This window comes from Phalacrocorax aristotelis, chromosome 6, assembly GCF_949628215.1.
Source record: "Phalacrocorax aristotelis chromosome 6, bGulAri2.1, whole genome shotgun sequence".
In the NCBI taxonomy this organism is placed as follows: Eukaryota; Metazoa; Chordata; class Aves; order Suliformes; family Phalacrocoracidae; genus Phalacrocorax; species Phalacrocorax aristotelis.
Genome location: NC_134281.1, coordinates 15,155,435 through 15,175,850, shown reverse-complemented (window position 1 = coordinate 15,175,850; position 20,416 = coordinate 15,155,435). Strand labels below are relative to the sequence as shown.

The 20,416-nt window shown below is 38.2% G+C and overlaps 1 protein-coding gene across 7 annotated transcripts in view; it reads right to left on the bottom strand.

Moving 5' to 3' along the window:
• ARHGEF3 (Rho guanine nucleotide exchange factor 3) overlaps positions 1-20,416 on the bottom strand; it is a 148,541-nt gene that overhangs the window by 21,649 nt on the left and 106,476 nt on the right. For 2 of the 7 annotated variants that reach the window (XM_075096170.1, XM_075096172.1), the window contains exon 1: positions 9,172-9,392. The exons of 4 other annotated variants lie outside the window; for them this stretch is intronic. In XM_075096170.1, coding sequence (XP_074952271.1) covers positions 9,172-9,267 — 96 coding nt within the window. In that variant the 5' untranslated portion in view covers positions 9,268-9,392. Of the gene's footprint in view, positions 1-9,153; positions 9,393-20,416 lie in introns of those variants that run through there. One more of the 7 variants, XM_075096169.1, reaches the window with a different exon arrangement.

The window sequence follows — 20,416 nt, the reverse complement described above, 5'->3', positions numbered from 1 at the left end:
AAGAAATATGATTTCCCCTTCTTCACATCAGACAGCCCAAAGGCTCTCTGGAACCTGTGCTGTCTCCTAGCCAAGGACGCCTACAGTTCCACGGGGAACACAGAAATGTTTCAGCCACCATCAAAAAAAATTAAGCTCTTCTAGAGCTTGTTTTAAGCCACCAGAGGTCAGCACTTCTCCCAGTTCTCAAAGGAAAGTCAGATAATGGGTTGTGAAGGTATGACTGCAAAGGTCCTACTCCTTCTGCCTCAACATCGCATTTTGTCTTCCTCATGTAGTGTATGATATTCTGATCTCACACTGAAAAATATGATCAGAATTCAAACCAGCTAAAACATGTAATTCAAATTAGGAATTTGATCTTATTAAGAGCAATGAGCATTATTACATGATTCTCTCCAATAGAATTATTTTGGAAGTCTCAGACTTTACACCTTTACCAATTAGGACTGGAAGTAAATCTTGTTAATCAGGAGTTCTTAATTATGGGGAAAGCTTTCTGAATACTTCTAATGTGATCTTCACCCTGCATTAGAAACAGTCTGTTAGGTTAAGATAGGCAGCTGGAAGGGAAAACCCATCAAACCTTAGTGTTCTGTGTGTCATCTCCCTCAGACAAGTCTAACGACAAGAGCAATCAGCACTGAGTCACCCCCTCCACTGTGGAATAACAAAGTTCGTACAGGTAAGGCTTTGACTGTGCAATGAAAATATAGCACTACCTGAGCAATTCTAAAACTGTAACAGTAATACTGAAACTTAGACATTCAATCACAGTATTTCTGTTGCGTGGTCTACATCCATTCTTCCTCTACCTCCCCTTTCATCAACACCCTCATTCTCAAGCTGTGTTGCCTCTCCACACCAGCACCACAGAGAAGCTGAACCAACTACCGAGGCCAATGAACTAGACAGGGAAGAATTCCACAGTCACATGCATAAAGAAGTTTTGAACAGATAGCTGTTTTTCTCACCAAGGGTTCTGATCTTCACAACCAACAGATCAAATGGAGAGTGTGTGAGCTGTTCTGCTTTACCCAGAGATATCAACCACAATCTGCACTTGCACATTAGTCCAATAAGATCAGGGAGATGCATTCCAGATGCCACTTCCCAAGCCTCTTCAATTTTCTTTTTTTTTTAAGAATGAATTGCTTGTGGTTAGGAATTCCTAGTACATTTACTCATTATTTTACTAATTGGTCTCTGAAAAATCTCTGGTTTTCCAGTGAACCATGGGTCCCACAACCATAAAATCTTTTGGGATATGAATCTAAGCACATAGGAATGCAGAACCATGTGATTCCAGTGTCTGTCCAGTATGAAGAGGCTCCAGTAAGAACATATTGTCCATATAGAATGAACATCAGATTCCAAGTCTGTACCTCTAAGTGTGCTCAGAAGACTCAGGCATCATTCCTCCTGCTCCCCCTCCCAATTCAGGGAATTTAGAAGCAGACAGGATTGAGAGATGGGATTTAGTGGCTGGATCCGCTTGCAACAACTATCACCTGCCCAGCCTGGGAACTGGGCCAAGTTATGACACAAAAAATTCAGGAGTTACAATGTTTTGCCTGACCTTTTAAAGTTGTTGTTATTGGTATTAAAAAATAATTTCAGAGTTTTGAAATAAAACAAAATATTAGACTGTACTTTCAAAGTCACAAAGGCTTGCCGAAACAACAGAGGAAGTTAGAAAATAAAAGATCCAGACTACAGTTTGGCAGAGTTTCCAAATTGTAAAGTTGGTATAAGTGAACAAGTAATGTTAATCTGACAGGGCTTTAAATTTGATATAAGGCTAAATAAAGCTGAGAGAAACATGACTGCAGGAACTTCAAAGGCTGAACAGTCAAGTGAAGTCAAATTAATACCTGACTAGGCTAGAACAAAGAGCAGATGGCTTTTGGAGGGAGCTTTATATTTGAACTCAAGATGACTTTGGTAAGATTTTAATTCAGAGAGCAAAAAATCCAAGTGGAAATACTGTGTATATATGCAGCCTCAAAAAGAACTCTTAAAACTGTGAACAAACTGATAAAACAAGCAAATCTGTGTCCAAAATCTGCATGGTCCTCGAAACCATACAGTGGACATTTCAAACAACTACTATGTCCCCCTGAGACAGTATATTTTTATCATATATTTTTCTGCATAATTCGTAGGAAGATTAGAGTAATCACAATGCCATAATCACTGATTATCACTGATTTAAGACAGGAAACTATCATATAACAAGTTTCAAAGATGCCATGCCTCACCATTCTTCTAATTTGGCATGAAGGCCACAGTGCTAGTGCTCTAGATTGCATCTTCATTGTAATTTATTCTGTAGACCCTCTCTGTATATGTACAATTGTATTTCTAGTATCTTCTACATATTAAACTCTAACCTAACGGTTTAGACTGTTGAGTAAGAAAGGAAAGCTCTAGTTTTCAAAGTATAACTCTACAAAAATTGGTCTGCTGCTGTTGGACAGCTGGGAAATGCATACAGCAAGCAGCTTGAGCTGTAGTGCTCCCAGGAAGCCATACTCTTCTGAGTAACTTCTGCCAACTCCCTCTTCAGTAAAATTTAAGTCTTTTTGCCTTGCGTAAGTGAATAAGGTGTTGCTTTTTAAAACTGTGATATGGTCATTTAAAAATGATAATATCTTGGCAAGAAGATAACTTTTGTATCATTATTTTTGGCTCTAATACACACAGATTACCATTTAAAAGCCTGAATCTTAGCATACAGCACCCGCTCCTGGGGCAAGCTAAGCATTCAACAGCTCTGGAAGCATGTTAAAGCAGAAGATCCTTTGAAGAGTTAGGCACTTACAATAGCTGCAATGTACTAACAGCCAAGTTGATGTTATTTTTGTTTTTTCATTAGTGAAACTGGCACCTAACAATTGGATATATTGTATCCAATAACACACTACAAAGTTACTAAAAGCTTCTAGGAGGCTATTTAGGGGAAGAAGCTAACAATTCTCATGCTCTTCATCCACAAAATAGAACAATTCTTTTATTAGTATACGTAAAGAACAGATGTTTCCCAAAGTGTAGAGTGCCAAAGTGAGTTAAATCCATTTAATAATAGAAATTAGTTTTCTATACATTGTCATTCAACAAGGCCACCCACAGCTTAATTATCACACTTTGACGGATAAATTACTCTCAGAAAAGATCAGTTTTAATTTTCTAACAAACTGAAGGAAAGGAAAGGGAACAAAAAGAACTAGGCCAGGTTCCCTTTATATTTCCCACAGAACAGCAGAACCAATGACCTGGGTAACACGTACTGAAGAGCATGGGGTAGCAGTCAAGGTACCATATCAAAGGTCTTCATCTGCTTCGGCACCTCACATCAAAATTCTTTCACTCTATGCTCCTGCCTGGCGTAGCCACTGATTTACTCCCAGTGAACAGTAAAAGCAAACCTCTGTTCACTACTGGTATGATTGTTTTTCCACCTGACTCACCTATCTCTTATCAGCAACTTCAACAACAGCCTCAGTGTCGGAGAGCTGGTGCTGAATTTGACAAACAAGGGAAAATATTTCCCTAAGGGGTCATTACACTTGTGTCTTCAGCCCACATGCACCGTTACTGTGACCACATTGTGTTGGTTTTTCTGATTGTATTTAAAAACAAACTCAACAAAAGGAACTTACAGAGATTTTTTAAGGCAACCCAGAAAGTAAGTGCTACATGAAAACTGGCACAGGAAATTAGTATTTTAGAATATTAGAATTTACCCTGTTTACCTTCAAAGGCACACTAACCTCTCAATCCACATAGAAAACCACTGAAACTGGCAATGCTTGTTAAAAACATCCTAACTTACTGGAGTTCAAGAAGTTCTAAAATAATTATTTACTGTAGTAATTCTGGATTTGGGGTTGCTAACTTACTTGATATTTTATTAAAAAATATGCTGGTTATTTTTTTTTCCTGTTTTGATGTACTTTCTATTTGTGAACCAAGACAAAGAGATATCCAAAGCATTCATTCTGTGCTATGGGAACATGAATTAGTGCAAAGCGTTTTAACTTAAATTAGTCTCAAAAGAGTTAACAGTGTAATAAATGGAAGACACTATAAATTGAACCAGTACAGTAATCTTTGTTTCAAACATAATTCACAAGCAGTGCCAGGAAACTAAAACAGAACCACTCTGTTTCAGACTTCATGCAACTGGCTATATTTCCATACTCCTATTCTTTAAAGGTTATTAGTTTTTAGTCAACTTTATAAGGGTAAGTCAACATTTGTCATGGCAGGAAGCCCAACGTTATTATTTTTATTAGTCTGCTACTAGTTAAATTGGCCTAAGATTAAACAGCTCTAATAAATGCCCCAAAACTTGGAGTTTAATTAAAAAAAAACAACAACCAACAACCACCAGAAAAACCCACCACACAAAAAAACCCTGAACACATTCAAACTCTGTTCCAGAGAATGTTATCAGTATTTAACCTTCAGCAGGATAAAAAAACAAAAACAAACAAAAAAGGTTAAAATAGAAAAAGCAATCTGTGTTACAACAGAGTCTCTTAATACAGCAAACAACCTAAAAGTAAATTCAGCCAGGCATCTCAGGCTTTTTTGCACCTTCAGAGAGAAGCAAATCTAAAACGAGAACTAAATTCTCATTTGTCACTGGCGTTAATAAAGACTATGGTTTTTAATACTTGAAAGAGCAGAGAATTTACCTTTGCTTCACAGTATCTTAGAAATATTCTGATTGGGAAATTCTATAACATTCACTCCTCTAGACCTGAGGCTGATGGTCATGAAAAACGAAGTAGGTGACTCTAAAGCAGTTCTAAGTATAGTTCAGTGCTGCACAAAGGTTCTGTAATCATTCACACAAATCCATCCTAAAACCTGAGAGAGGCATCCCACCAGTAAAACTGCCGGCATCGCAAGAAGGATTTAAGGGATTTAAGTAAATTGATACATAAAGGCAACCTCATCAGCCAATAAATTGTGTATATCAATGATACAACTTTAATTCAAATCCACAAGGTTCCATCTACCACCTGTGCTCTCTGATGGGAGCGGGAAGACATTTGTTATTTCCTTGTCTGCCAGTCTCAAGCAAATAAAGCAAAACCCAGAGACGTTTTATTTTAATCAGTGTTAAAAAGAAGAGGACCTGAAACAACAGTCAGGGTACAATGAAAAGCCATATAGAGAAGTGGTGAAGTGTTCTCAAAGAAAATCAGCTGAAATTTGCAGCACGCTGTTGCATCATATGTTCATCAAAGATGGGCTCCTCACTGCAAGCAGGCTGTCCTCATCAGTCACCACTCTTAAGACCTCAGATTTCATTTGCCATATGCAAGACCGAACCACTGAAGTGTCAGTAGCATAAGGACAAGTTGCATCCAGCTATCTTGACTATTCATTCATCTGCAATATCGAGAAATCAGTACGTCTACCAGCAGTTAGGAAATGAAGGTGAATTAACAGAAAACTTTACACTGAGGTGAATTAACACAAGTAACAGAAGCTCTGAAAAACCCAGACAGCTAATGTAGAGTTGATTAAACTCTGCATTTCCTCTCATTAGAAGCTGCTTGTACAGACTACCTAAGACAGACCTTTTCCATTCTGGAACAAACTGGACATGAAGCTGGACTACCAATTAACAAACAGACATCATACAGCAACTTTCTAAATGGAAAAATAAAGGCAAGCTGTTTGTTTCAAATTGCCATTAAGCAGAACAGATCAGCAATTCCGAGTGTGGGGGTTTGACATGTTTCCACATGTAGCTCACTACAGTTACACTGCACATACACTTACCTGAAATATATCAAAACTGCAGCTTGCTAATATTTCATTTAAAATTAAATACATACATTTATGAAGATCAAAGAAAATTCATGACTTGCAGTTTATCTCAATCTTTTGGCCCCTCTCCCTCTGGCTCCATGCCTGGTTCTCATGTTAACGATGTGCCATGGCCCAGAGGCCTGTGGGTTACCCTTCAGGTTAACTTTCCTGCTCTCCCCACTCTGAATTAAACAGGGTGCTGAGCAGGAGGCAGCCTAAACCTCCTGCACATCAAAATAGTGAGGATATCAGGAGACAACAAAAGACAGATTGCAAACAGCCCTGGTTCCTAGGGCCAAGATTTCTTTAGCTTAGGAGATGTAAGCAGACATACAACATACCGGAGATACAAAGGGATTCTATGCCACCATTGTAGTTTTTAGAGCCTAAACCCAGGCACTGTATTAGATCCTGTACAGCAGAACAGAACATCCTTACTCTAAGGAATTCACATCTTCCCACGACTTCAGACCTTTAAACCTCATTCCGTGATTGTGCGAGCTCTTTCTTATCTGCTGCCCATCCACTGGCTCTGCTTCACTTTGTTTCCTTTAGAGGTGGTGATAAGGGAGCTGCTTTAACCGGTGAAACATAGTTAATGGTGTGTGGGTATATATATCATTGGGAAAGATGTGGGGCTTGTTATATCTTGAAGCAAGCACATTTCAAGTTTTACTCTCTATTTTTTTATTATGAAAAAGCTGGAAAGAGCCCAACATCTCTGTACTGTTTACACCTAGTATTGTACCACATTATTTCATGCGGGGTATGCAATGATGTATGTAAAGGCCTATATTTCCTATTTCCTATACTAACCCATTTCCTGTATTTCCTAATATAGCAAATATTTCCAGTATTTCCTATATTAACTCATTCCTCAGACACTGAAGTGTTTTGTTGGCCTTAAACTGCATTTAGAAAGAATTATGATGATTGTACTTTCACTAGAGGTACACTAGCCTTTTCTCAGAATCCAGATTTTTACTGTTCACATACATTTTGGGTATTTATTTATAATTTTTTATGACTGTGCTACTTCTATGGAGTTTATGCCAAGGAAGCCAGTGTGGCTTAAAGAAAGAACTCTTAAGTAGAAAACCTCTGTTCTCTTTTGTGCCACTGACTTGTTCCTCAGAAATATTGCTGGTTTTCCACCGCTGTTCTGCAGGCTCCAGGTGAAGTCCAAAAGCAAGGAAGAACTAATCTATTGCCCATAAGCTTCAGCTTGTTACCCAGAGACCCAGCTGGAAATTTGGGAAAATTTTAACCATTCAGTATACGCTCAGGTTTTGGCTGAATTTCATCCCATGTAAGAACTAGTGTATATGATCTTCCAGACTATATTTTGCATTTGTTCAAAACAAACACTAGAAGATTATTGTTTTGTAAGGTCAGATGAAGTATTTTATAATCCTGAGTTCTAATTTAAAGCCAAAACACATCTATGTAGCAGAAAATCTGTTCTATTCCACACATATCAACATCTATCCACAAGTTAGGTCATTAAATAAATCAACCAACCTCACATGCCAATAATTAAAATGAAACTCGGGTTTTCAAAGCCACAAATTCATAACTCTTAACGCAAGCTAGCTTTCTGGTGTAGTAACACAAAATTGTGGTAGGAGGTGCCCAATAGCTTTATTTAGACTTGTAAATACTAAAGGATGGACGAACAGCTTAACATTAGAGCTTGAGAAGAAACGTGGATTTCCCTGCCACCCCATATTGACAGACTTCAAAGAAACAGGTTGCATGCATCTATCCTTATAATGCCTTTCCCAAAGAGTACTTCGATTTCTGCTTCCTTAACCAAATTTTTAGAGTGGCAGGTGGTCTTTTCATACCCCTCTAAGACAAACAGGAAAATGTTTAAAAGTTTATTTTTCAGAATGCTTGAAGTCCATCATACTCCCAGATAACAGCCTGAAAACACAGGGTACATTTTCCTATTCACATAAAACACAAACTGAAAGATTATAAATCCAAAACAACTGTTTACACATTGTAATTTTGATTGATCACATCTGTTATTAGATACTTCCTCATATTCTAAACTTTAATTGAGACTTTTTCTTTGAATTTTGACTATAATTAAGCTGCGCTTCCTAACTGTAAGAGAGCAACACTCCAACTTTTCAGATTTGACTATTCTATTAATTCACAAAAACCCCTTCATGCAGTAAAGGCTAAAAGCACATTTCTTTAATATTATAGTTAGTAAAATGAGTACCCTTAAGAGAACCATTTGGTACTTAACAGCTTATGTATACGTATGCATCTATGTAAAACACACACTCAGGGTGTTAGTTTTCAAAATCACACAGCTGAAAAAAAAAAATCCCGCTTTTGTTAACCACAATAATTAAATCCCTTTATGTAAAAGTACACTGAAAAGCAAGACTATAGCATCTTCTCATTAGTTCTTAGCTTAAGTACCATGCTTAATAGCAATTTGGTTTATGTTACTTATACTTTAGCTTTATTCAAATGCTGGACATAATTAATCTTTGATATAGTTGTACTAAATGCACCCAATTTAGTACACTGTCTTCAAGTTACCCAGCAAACAAGACTAATGAAGAAGCTACACATATATAAGTGATAAAAACTTCCAGAGAAACTTATTCTTCCTCCAGCACACCTAGACAGAATCCTTAAGGTCACTGCTTTCTTTCCAAATGAGCACACAATGCAAACTTAACCTAAAGTATCAAGTGTTTAAGTCTTCCATGAACATTGTTCCTGGTAAGTTTCACCATTCAAGATAATTTTGCAAATTAATATGTTGAATTTGGATGAATGAGTAAGTTTTTTAGTATCACTTGAAAGAACTTCATGCTTTTTAAAGAAACAGAGTAGTCAACCTGCTGATAGGGCAGTTTTCAGTTACCTGTGTTACCATATTAATTTCTTGGTTTATTGCTGATGAGGAAATGGCTTTAAGACACCATTTTATAGATTCCCTCCAGTCAACAAAGTATAAAGCCAGTTCCTGCATAAGTTGAACAATTTATAAGTAATGGTTAGCACTAGAATAAAATACACATAAATGACATTAAACTACATGTCTAAACCAGGTATTTCTCAATTAACTACTTAAAAGATTAATTTTAATTCCTTAAATTAACAGATTACAAAAATCTAGGATTTTTTGGTTCCTTGCCTTATTCCAAGGGAAAGTTCAACATCTGGAGACAACAGTGACAGATGCCGGAACAAACCAACTATCTACACATAGAAGCCTATTTTCAAAGAACATTACTTTTCCCCACGGCAATACAGATGACACTACAAAGGAAAATAAAGTTGCAACCGTACCACCGGTGGATTAAGTACCTCGGTCTCTTTAACTGGGCTAGTCACTGTCTGCGCTTCCAAGGCACAATTCGTCCTCTTGACGGAAAGGTAAAAGGGATAATCCTTGGCCACCATCGTGGCGGCAGGACGGGCGGTTTCGGGGGTCACAGCTGATTCCGTCCGAGTACAAAACGCGAGGACAAAGCCGAGCCTCCCCTCCCCGGCGCTCGGCAGCCCTGGAACCGAGAGCTTCTGCCTTAGGCTGCGGCGCTCGGGTGCGGCGGGCGGGCGGGCGCGGCGCTGCCCCGCAGGGCCCGCCCCGGGGCGGGGAAGCGGCGCCGCCCCGCGCCAACAACCAAATTACAAACGGAAAAATCTAACCCAGCGTTGCCGTTCGCTCCTCACGGGCTAACAGCGATTCGATTAGTGTCGGACTTTTCAGGCGGCTAAGTAAGTATCTGACAGGAGCGCAGGGCTTCCTGGCAACTAACAGCAGCCTCAAATGGCACAGCAGTCGTGTCCCAAATACACACTGCAGTCCTAGGGACGGCAGCGGCATCGCCATTCTGCGTGCAATGCTCCTGCGGCTCAGAGAAGGAATGCTGCATCATGTTCTGCTGCCACAACATACAGCGGTGCTTTTTTTTTTTCTTTCTTGCCTTTCTTCTCTTCACCCATATTGTTGCTTTTTCCTGTCTGGCAAGCAGGGGTTTGTTTCTTGTGTTTTTGAAGTTCCACATTTGTCGCTATTGTTTAGCCAAAGAGCAAGCCTGCCCGCACCCCTCATTGTAACAAGCCGAGAAAGTGGAAAAATACCTTTGCCTAACTTATCTTATAGAGCATTTCAGTGCCTGTGGAGCCAGGCACATTCTGTTTGATGTCTACCTTAGGGCAAAGATAGTGAAAATTTCCTGAAAAGAGAGAGGAAGTGTTAGGGGCCCTGTCTGCAATACAGGACCAATCAGACAAAAAGAGTATGTGGGAGACGAGGAAAAGGAAACTGAGGAGGAAGCTGGACGGGGGGAGGAGGGAAGGATATTTTCAGCCAAAGGGAAGCAGCACAACCAAGAACAACCTCACAGAGTCTGAAAGAATTAACTGGTTTTAAAGGCAGATTGTATGATAGATGTTGCTTTACAAGCATTTATTTCCCTAGAAGTTGTTAATCAGATAACAATCTCTTTAGAATTAGCTTAGTCAAATGGCAGGCATAGTCCTCATTTGGACACTTACGCTTGACTTCACCAATATCCCAAACATATGCCTCTCACACTTACCCTCCTAGGCCTTTTCAGGCACAAGCTCAGTAGAGCCAGAGATGCTATCCTGCTGCCTGTTACACAGACCTCTCTATTTTGTAGTAGTCTCCTCATAAAACAAAAATCCCCAATAGTTTCCCAACCCTGGAATTCCTGGAAAATTGCTAGAATGAAGTTATCAGTACTTCTAGATGTCCAATTATTCTAGAAGAACATGTGACATTTGAATATTTTGGCTGTTATGTGCAGTACCACTCACCTCATCTCCATCATAGTAGGATGGGACAAGGCTCGCTGAAAGCAAAAGTGCTGACAAGAGGCATCAAACAGCTTTCATGTAGAGAACAGTTAAGCAGACAGGACACTTCAGAGAAAAGAGAGAAATCAGAGCAGACATGATGAAGATCTACAAACCATACAAAGAAATCAAATAGGGAATGATTTTTCACTGCATTCAACTAGAGGGGAAAAAAATGGTGCATCAGATGTGGTTTACCAGATGGTGGCAGATTCAGAGCAAAGAAAAAGGAGCTAATTCTTCACATTATGTACAATTTTTCTGTTACATACAGTGGAAGTATTTGTCATAAGATGCTGCTGCTAAGCAAGCTGCTCAGACTCAAGTTCTTGGCTACTGGGACAGTATTTTGGGGAAACACCATGACAGGCTACTTCTGTTTTGTACTCTTCCCTAAGCATCTACTGCTGACCACCACTGGAGATTTGGTATTAGGTTAGATCAATCTTTGCTGCAGCCCCCTTCCTTTCCATATTTCAAAAAATACGAAACCTTCAGAGTGTGACCTTCAGAGGACATACCTCTGAGCACAATGTGATAATGTTGGACAGTTTCTCCTCACATTGCAAGCACATCAAAACACCAATACACACAGGTTGTATAAAATGGTCAAGAACCTCCTGAGAATGCTGCAGCTGCTGTGTAACCATTTAAGCCCAAGAAGCCTTGATTTCAAATACCATTTTTGTATGTTTGTTTATGAATGCTCACACCATTTTAAAAACCTGCTTCACTTAAATCAGACAAAATGCCTTCAAGGGCTTGTCCTCAAAGCATTCTAATCCTGTAACATGCTTCACAGCATAAAGAGCATTTCACACAGGACAAGAGTGTACTGGTTTGGAGACTGAAATAACAAACTTTGGTTTACACATGTAAAATATATGCTGAGAGGGATTCTGTCATTTCTCCATTAATCAGGCCAGTGCGCTTCAGCTTGACTAAGTATTCTTGAGAAACAAGAGAAGACTCTGTCTTAAGAGGAACATGATACTTAAAAATAGGCAGGACCTTCATACCAACAAGTTTCAGAGCATCTCGCACCTACAAGATTGGACTGCAATGAACATCTGAAACAGGATTCATTACACTCTTTGTATGTTTGTTTACTTCACCAAAAGAGTGTAAATATGGTTTTAGAACTGATATTTGGACCCAAAGTTCATTGATGAAAAGCACCTAACTTGAACTATCATATAATCTGATGGAATAACACAATGGTACCATTTCAAACAATTCTTCCAGAGAACTGAATTTGTCTGTAGAATGCTATATGCATTCATAATCAAAACCATGTCAGTTTAGTCATGGTATTGAGTCCCTTCTGTATTATGTATCAACTACAACACGGAGTCCATTCTGAAAGGTCTTACAAACTTAGCCAGTACTGATGTACATTTACTTTTCATTTCTACCTTAATTTAAATTGCAAAGTGACTGTCCATCAGTAGCCACTGTATTGTGTGTCTGTGCACACACTCCCAAGCAAAGCCAAATGTCATTTCATAAACTTGGGCTGAAAGACTCCCTAGTGAACTCCCATTATATAGCTGAAAAAATAAAGGTTTCAGTAATACCACTAAGGAATCTTGTAAAACTGGAGGCCAGTGGGTCATTCAAAAAATTATACTTAGCCTACAAATATACAGTAACACCATAAAAAATTAGATCTGAATTACAAGCTACTTTCTAAAAAGAAACTAATATTTAAGAAAAAACAATGCTAGTGACTAGATCGCACAGCAGACGCAGTGCGTCAGTTTTGCCGTTTCTGGATTTCTGGAACTGGGTTTTGTGGTTTGGGGTTTTTTTATTATTATTATTTACTTAGGCCAAAGGCACAATTTAGTCTAACAGTTACTTATCTGTCAGGGAGAAGTAAGTAAACTATTTGGTAACCCTGGAAAGCCCTGCTCAAGAAAAAGTGCCTACTATCATTGACCTGGTTCAGGACTGAAGTTCACTGACAGAGTTGTCCTATGATTAGGGGTGTTGGTTGATAAGAAGCTCAACATGACCCTGCAAAGTGCATTTGCAGCCCAAAAGCCAACCATATCCTGGGCTGCATCAAAAGAAGCATGACCAGCAGGTCGAGGGAGGTGATTCTCCCCCTCTGCTCTGCTCTTGTGAGACCCCACCTGGAGTACTGCATCCAGCTCTGGAGCCCTCAGCACAAGGGCATGGACCTGTTGGAGCAGGTCCAGAGGAGAGACGCAAAGGTGATCGGAGGGCTGGAGCACCTCTCCTGTGAAGACAGGCTGAGACAGTTGGGGTTGTTCAGCCTGGAGGAGAGAAGGCTGCAGGGAGACCTTATTGCAGCCTTCCAGTACTCAAAGGGGGACTATAGGGAGGGTGGGGGCAACCTCTTTAGCAAGGCCTGTTGTGACAGGATAAGGGGTAATGGTTTTAAACTTAAGGAGGGTAGATTTAGACTGGATATAAGGAAAAAAAAATTTTACAATGAGGGTGGTGAAACACTGGAACAGGTTGCCCAGAGAGGTGGTAGATGCCCCATCCCTGGAAGTGTTCAAGGTCAAGTTGGGTGGGGCTTTGAGCAACCTGCTCTAGTGGAAGGTGTCCCTGTCCATGGCAGGGGCATAATGACAAGATCATCCTTGAAGGTCCTTTCCAACCCAAACCATCCTATGATTGTCTTGTTTACACCAATGCCTTTAGTTAGTTTCCTCACACATTCAAAACCCAATACTGAAGTAATTATTGCAAAAGCATCTGTCTGCATGGCAAAGTCCATTGAAATATTTAGGTTTTGAACCTTAAAGATATCCTTATATGTGGCTAGAATTCCTTTTTCTCTTATGCTAATCTTTGAGATTCATATAGCTTGATCAAAGTAATTTCAAAATTGAAAAGCAGTTGATTAAAGGTTTCTCAAAGGATCCAAAATACTATAGCAAAATAAAAAACAACAACAAAACCTGTTTCCTTTTAAAGGACAGTTAAGAAGCCAGTATGCTAAGCAGCAGCAAAAGGAACTGAAACATTTAGTCTAGCTGTTTAAATAAGGAAAAGCCCAACGGAGTGAAGAATCTTCAACCATCAAAGTCATGGGCTTTAAGGAGTTCAGTGGAACTGAAAATCATCAATTAAAGCTGAATACTGCCTAAGGAACAGAACCCACAAATAGATCGTTTAAAGATTTGAGTTGTTTTGTTTAAGTCTGGTTTTAACAGGATCTTTGCCAACACATTTTAACCGCCTTTGGGCAGAAATGCAGAATCTGTGATTAAACAGAAATATTTTGAGATGTCTACACCCAGATGTTGATTACCTTCTCCCTCCTGATATGCTAATGTGACTGCTTTCCCTATTAAAAGTCAAAATCTGTTTTGCCAAGCTGTTAAAAAAAAAACCAAACGATTAATTTTTGTTAAAATATTGGTATCCCAAGAAGTAAAAGACTGAATGTCTGTCTGCCTGCCTGCCTCTGCTTTTCTTTGCTCACCCAATGTAAAACAGCCCTTAGCTTGTTTTTGGTCTGTGTTTGACTGCGATGCCTAAGACTCAGCCTAGCCTTAGTTGCAACAATTCAGTCTAATTATTTATTTTCTTAATTACAACCAGCAAAGCTCAAAGAAAAACACTAACTGGATTTCTCCTGTGATTCATATTTATGGGAGATTTTCCTTTGGATCTGTCCATTCTGATGACTTAGAAATACAAATTTATACACATACATACTTTCTTGGTGAAATATATGCCTATGTGACAAGTTTCCAACAACAAGGCAAGAATTTAAGAAAAGGTCTAATGCTTAAAAAAAACTCCAAACAAACCAACAAAAGCAACTGCCATCACTGTCATCTTCAGATGTGCTATATTCCCAGCTTATTTTAAGAAAATTATATTAAGAACAATAAACAGCCCATTGCTTTCTTTTCAAAACAGATTAATTGCTGTAAAAATATCAGGTTATCCAGTAGTGTCTGAGTCATCCTGAGTAGAGTAGCTCTGCTGTCTAGCTAAGTTACTCCAGGGTTATGGAGGGAGTAAAAGATTGAATGTAAAGTGTGTTGTCAAGGAGCAGAATCTCCTATACAATTTTGGCTAAGTGTGCAAAGAGTACTTGGTATATGGTGTTTCTGGAAATTTTACCTACCTTAAAAACCTGAAATTAAGCAGAAATATTTCATACGCATTTCAAGGAAAAAAAAAAGAAAAATCTTAGTAGTTTGCACTTTATGAAGTATTCTCTCTTATATTTACCCATCCTATGTACGTGGTTTCACAAAAAAAAAACCCAACACAAACAAAAAAACCCAAAACAAACCACTCAGAAGCCACTACCTAGGAGAGGTATGATTTTCCCAAGAATATTCAAAGGAAAGCTACTATTCCTACTATGACCAGCAAAAGTTAGCCAAGCTAGTAATAACAATTCTCCATTTATTGAGTATCTCTAAAGCCTCTCTTCAACATACTCCAATATCTCTTCAGGGTAATCGTTAGAAAGCTTTCCTCTCAGAAAAACAAATCCAAAACAAGCAAAAAACAACCACCAAAACAAAAAACACATGCAAACAACCGAAAGAAATCTTTTGAAGCAGTCATTTCAACTAAAGATTATCAATTTGGGTCTGCTCGGGAGCTAGCATGCAGAAACACTGACAACGATGAGTGGGCAGCTAGAAAACATATGAACTGCTTGATAAAGGGTATTTCTCAGGCAGTTACACAGCTGTTCAAGAAACTGCAATTTCCACATTGCAAATACGGATTGTACACATGGTAATGAGAGTTACAATTTACTAGGTAATAAATGTTAGGAAGAGACCACTTGATTAAACACATTAGTGCTGAGAAATTCCAATAAAAATATGATTATGGGATAAATGACTACCATTAAAAATGTTCTCTCAAAAGCCACAGCTGTAATTTTTCCTGGTAGAGTACTAATCCTGGAAAGATCAGTACAGAACAAAGAAACACATCTCTGGGGAACACCTGACATTAACAAACCGAACCCCAAATTTCTCTTCTGTCTAGATTCTCCATTTGAAGACTACCTTTAATATGACCCTTATTTGTGTAGTTTATGGAGTAATAAGAGAAGGAGGAAGTTATATTTCTTCACTGTTACCATGGGCTGTGCTTTGAGATTTGCAGCCAAGATGCTCTGACCTATTCCCCAAAGTTCTGTCAAATACAATTAATAAATAGCACGAGTCTCCATCATCTTCGACTCTGAATGATGGCTATTTCAAAATACTACATTTATACTGAAGTACGTTCATGTTGAACTGATGGAGAGACATGATTCTCATGCAAATAATCATTAATGTTTTATTGTATAAACACACATCCAGCTTGTAAAACATTCTGCAGGCTTTCAAAGGCAGACATGCATACATTGTTTCTTCATATAAATGTAGCCTGCAGAACAATTCTGCACTGGGAGACAAACAGATCATAAAATCATAGAATGGCCTGTTTTGTTTATTTGTTTTCATTTTGCTAAATGCATGTAATGATTACTACAGAAAGTACTCCGCAGTTAAAGGATGCCCTCTAACAATTGCATTTGCACTGAGACAGAGTCGCTGCCTCCACGAGCTTCCCTTAGAAAGACAATAATAACCCACTCTTAAAGCTGCCTCAGATTCATATATAAAAACTGTTATGGTGACTGGTTTGCAGCTCAGGACTAACGATGGCCCGCCCAGAAAGATCAGGAAGGATTCATGCTTCTCCACCCCTCTACCACACGCAGCAGTGCTAACTAATTATGAACCATGGTGGTCCCTCATGAGGGAATGCACAGGGTGTGGTGAGGCTGGATAAAATGACCGTTATAAGTTACACTTGTAACAAAGAAGTTGGTTGAGCTTGTCTACTTCGCCGGGGAGAGCAGAGAGGAGGTGGGAAGGATTGTACTGATTTATCGATGTGGATTTTAAACAGCCAGTCAATTTCTGTAGAGGGTGAAATGATGACCCAAAGTGTAGTGTCCTTTCCTGAAATTTTACATTGAAAGATGCATTCTAGGGAAAGGAAATTACTGCAACCACTTGTATGATATTTAAATGAGACTAAATTAATTAAAATACTGTTATTTAAGTTACAGGCAGTGTGGGAGCAGGAATTTCTCTCCAGAGCACTCCTGCTGACTGGAGAATTAAGTAACAAATTTCTTTGTAAGAAACCATTGTCTCTAATGCAGTAGTGGTCTATTTTTTGTTTAATCAAATTTTATTATAACAACATTTATATTACATTAGGAACTCCATAATATTTATCCTCAGACAGGATATTATTTTTTAATCTTTTGCTGTATGCTTCGGTATGTGTGTATGCTTACATATGAGCAAGAAGAAAATTCTATTCTATTAAGAAGTAACAGGGATTTCACACACTCTGTAACTGATCTCACATATAATACTGGCCAAATGCCACTTAGTTTATTCTTCCAACCACCCCCTCCAACTGCAATATGCAGAGCAAAGTTTGGGGTTAATATGGTTTATTAGACCAAATTATATAACGGGGGGGGGGGGGGGGGGAAACACACAGGACACAAAAACCCAAACCAACCCCAAAACAAAACAAAAAAACAAAAAACCCCCAAACAACACAGAAGAGCTTTCAGGTACATAGGTCCTTCTTCAGGTCATAAATAAAAGCAGAAAAGAAAAATACTTGAGCCTTTTGAGTTTTCTTTTCCTATTAATTCATTTGCCTAGTTGTATAAATTTCAAACCTTGCTATACATTTCATTGTGTTCAGTGTGATAAGTTTTACAGTATTTGCCTGTTAGTATGGTTCTCTCCCGTCCTGAGAAGTTATCTGAGTTAATCACATTCTACCCTTCATTAATATTTCATTATTTTTATTAATTTTGGAATGAGATTTTACTTTGTGAAGTGCTGTACTCAAGATACAAATAAAGTCTCAAAGTGCTGACAAAGAATAGGATTTTACAGTATGGCTGAGGCAAATTAACGATTTGCCACTCGTAGAAGTATAAACCTCATTTCCCCACTCCTCTACCCAAATTCCTGCTCCTCACTCTTCTCATGCTCTTCCACTGGCACTGTACCCTCTCTCTGTGTAGTCCTTCCCTGCCACCTGATGCCAACTCTAGCACTCATCACGCAGCTAAGTCAGCAGTCCAAAAACATAACAATATTTTCTTTTGCCAGGTTTCTTTTCTGCTGGTTTTGTGAGCAGAATAGGCTACTGTGCCATGAGAAAAGCACCAGAACTCACTGAAGGTAAATGGTGGAAAAGGGCACAGGTGTGAATAAGCATATGACAGAGAAAAGGCTAATCCTAATAGCTATATAAACTGTTAGCTCAGCTTAAGTTGTTCCATGAAGTCATACCCAAAGAATACTGTCAGCATTTCAGGTTTCTTTGGAAGAAAGTTTTGGATCAGAAGCTTTATTTATCTATTTACTTTAAAAAACAGACCCACCTATTAATTTCATAAAAACTGTGCACTATTACTCATCTTCTAGTTAGTTATTTTTGCCAATTTGAATATCTTGAAATTAAGAGAACATCTGTGCTTCTTGAATAAATATTTAGAACACAAACCTTGAGGTTGATTTCATGTTCTCCTGAGCAGGAAGTACTCTTTTCTAGACTATAGCCAAGGAGATGCCAGCTGCGTTTCTAGACCCAAATTTAAGCAACTTTAAATTCTTTGATACAGATTACAAGACATCCATGGGAAAGAGTGATGGTAGTCAGGCAAAAGAGTGAGACTATTAAGTGTTTTACAAACCATAAGAACAGTCTAATATCTCAACTACAGCAGAGCAATCTTGAAACTGAGATGCCTTCTTTCACACTACAATATTCACTGACAATCCAGTGCAGAAAACTCCACATTTGGTCCTGAATACAATTTTGCAGATCACACAATGCCTTACAATCCAAATTACCACAGTGATTATCCAAATTGCAATATTCCACTACTGTGGTCCCTTAATCTTTTTAGAAATGTTGTTCAATTCCCATGTGCTATGACATACCGTACAAAAAAGTCAGACAAAAATAAACACAAAGAAATTAAATCATCTTTCTGTTATCCACATCCTCTCCCTATGAGGGGGGAGGAAAACCATGGTATAACTTCAAAAAGAAGTGTCCTTGCAAACACTGATAATGCATCAACAAATGTTAGAACTAACCCACTGCCAGTACCAACTGTATTGTATGACCTTAAAGATGATATGGCATTAGCAACAATTTGACTAATCTCTAAGAGACAATTGAAATTGGACATAACATCTTCAAACAGGCACCAACAGCTCACACTATGACAGAACTTCTTTGTTTATATCCCCAATCAAGAATCAGGGAATCAAGAAGCCATTCCCAGGAATGTTTTACTTTGGGTTACAAAAAGGTTAAATTTAAAATTACAAAATAACTATCTTCCCAAGTGTAAATACAATGAAGTAATTCCATATGGTACAGAAGTTACTATAACAAGTTTTAATTGAAATATGTAATATAAATAAGAAACAGTTTTCCTAATACTTCTTTCTTGGGTCAAGAATAATAACTCTTATTTCTGAAGGCTATCTCATCTCTGGTCAAGTTGTTAACTACAAACTGCTATATGGCAAGAAGATCAAGCACATCCTACTTTTATGTGATCTCCATCATCAAATCTGCAACCATGGCCCACCATAAGTGTTCCATTTCCCAACAACTAAGAATTTTGGATGGGTCCCTAACGACCACACTTAACTTTGTTCCCAAAATAGCAGAGATCATTAATAATTGAAAATGGAAAAAAAACTTTTAGAAAGTAATTCCAACCACCACAGATAAAATATTGGTTATCATGTTAAAAGCTAAGAAACAACTCAAAATTGCATCAGAACAGCATTTCTACATCTATTGATCTTGAAAACATAGCGACTGACTGAACAGAAAAGCAAAACATATATATTCATATGTTTTATAAAACATTCTGATTTTATTATTTAAATAGATTTAGTCTACATGGATGACAACTATTATATCTTCAAATCCCTGCAAGAATATGAACATACTGTCATCTTAAGACCCTACTAAATAGTGAGATGTTAACAGAAGATATTTTAGAACAACATGAGAAGACTTCAAAATGAACCCATAGCCATAAAGTTATTTTGTTCTTACAATGCTTGTTAAACAGAAAATATAGCAAGAAAAAAAATATTGATGCCATATACTTTTAACACCAGGCATTGGTTTCAGAACCCAAGATGTTTAACAGCTGCCAGGGTTGTTCTAACCATCATGTAACTTTTGGGGAGGGTCCTTCTGAAAGCATGGGGCTTTAGGGGGGGTAGAGGTGGGTGGGGAAGCACACAGATTTAAAAAAAAAAATTAAGGATGAGGGCTGGTATTCTAGACCATACAGGAACAGGAGTGAACCACTTCAATGGCAGAATGATTTGTGGAAATTGGGATAAATAATTTATCTATCCTTCCAAAAGCCTTTGTAGTTTCTGTTTGATGCAAAATAGAAGTCATTAGAGCAATGCAAAGCCCAGCACAGCATGATCAAAGTGATCACCTAAGAAAATGGCTTCTGTAATAACATTTGGCTGCATACACGGAAGGCAAAACTGGTTTTGTTAAAGTCAGGGAAAAAAGGGTTGTTGCAATAATCAAAATGCAACACAGTAAGATCCCAAAGGAGAATTTTAGCTTTGTAGATAGAAAAGATCAAACTAATGATAACATGGAAATAATAAGCAAAATTAGA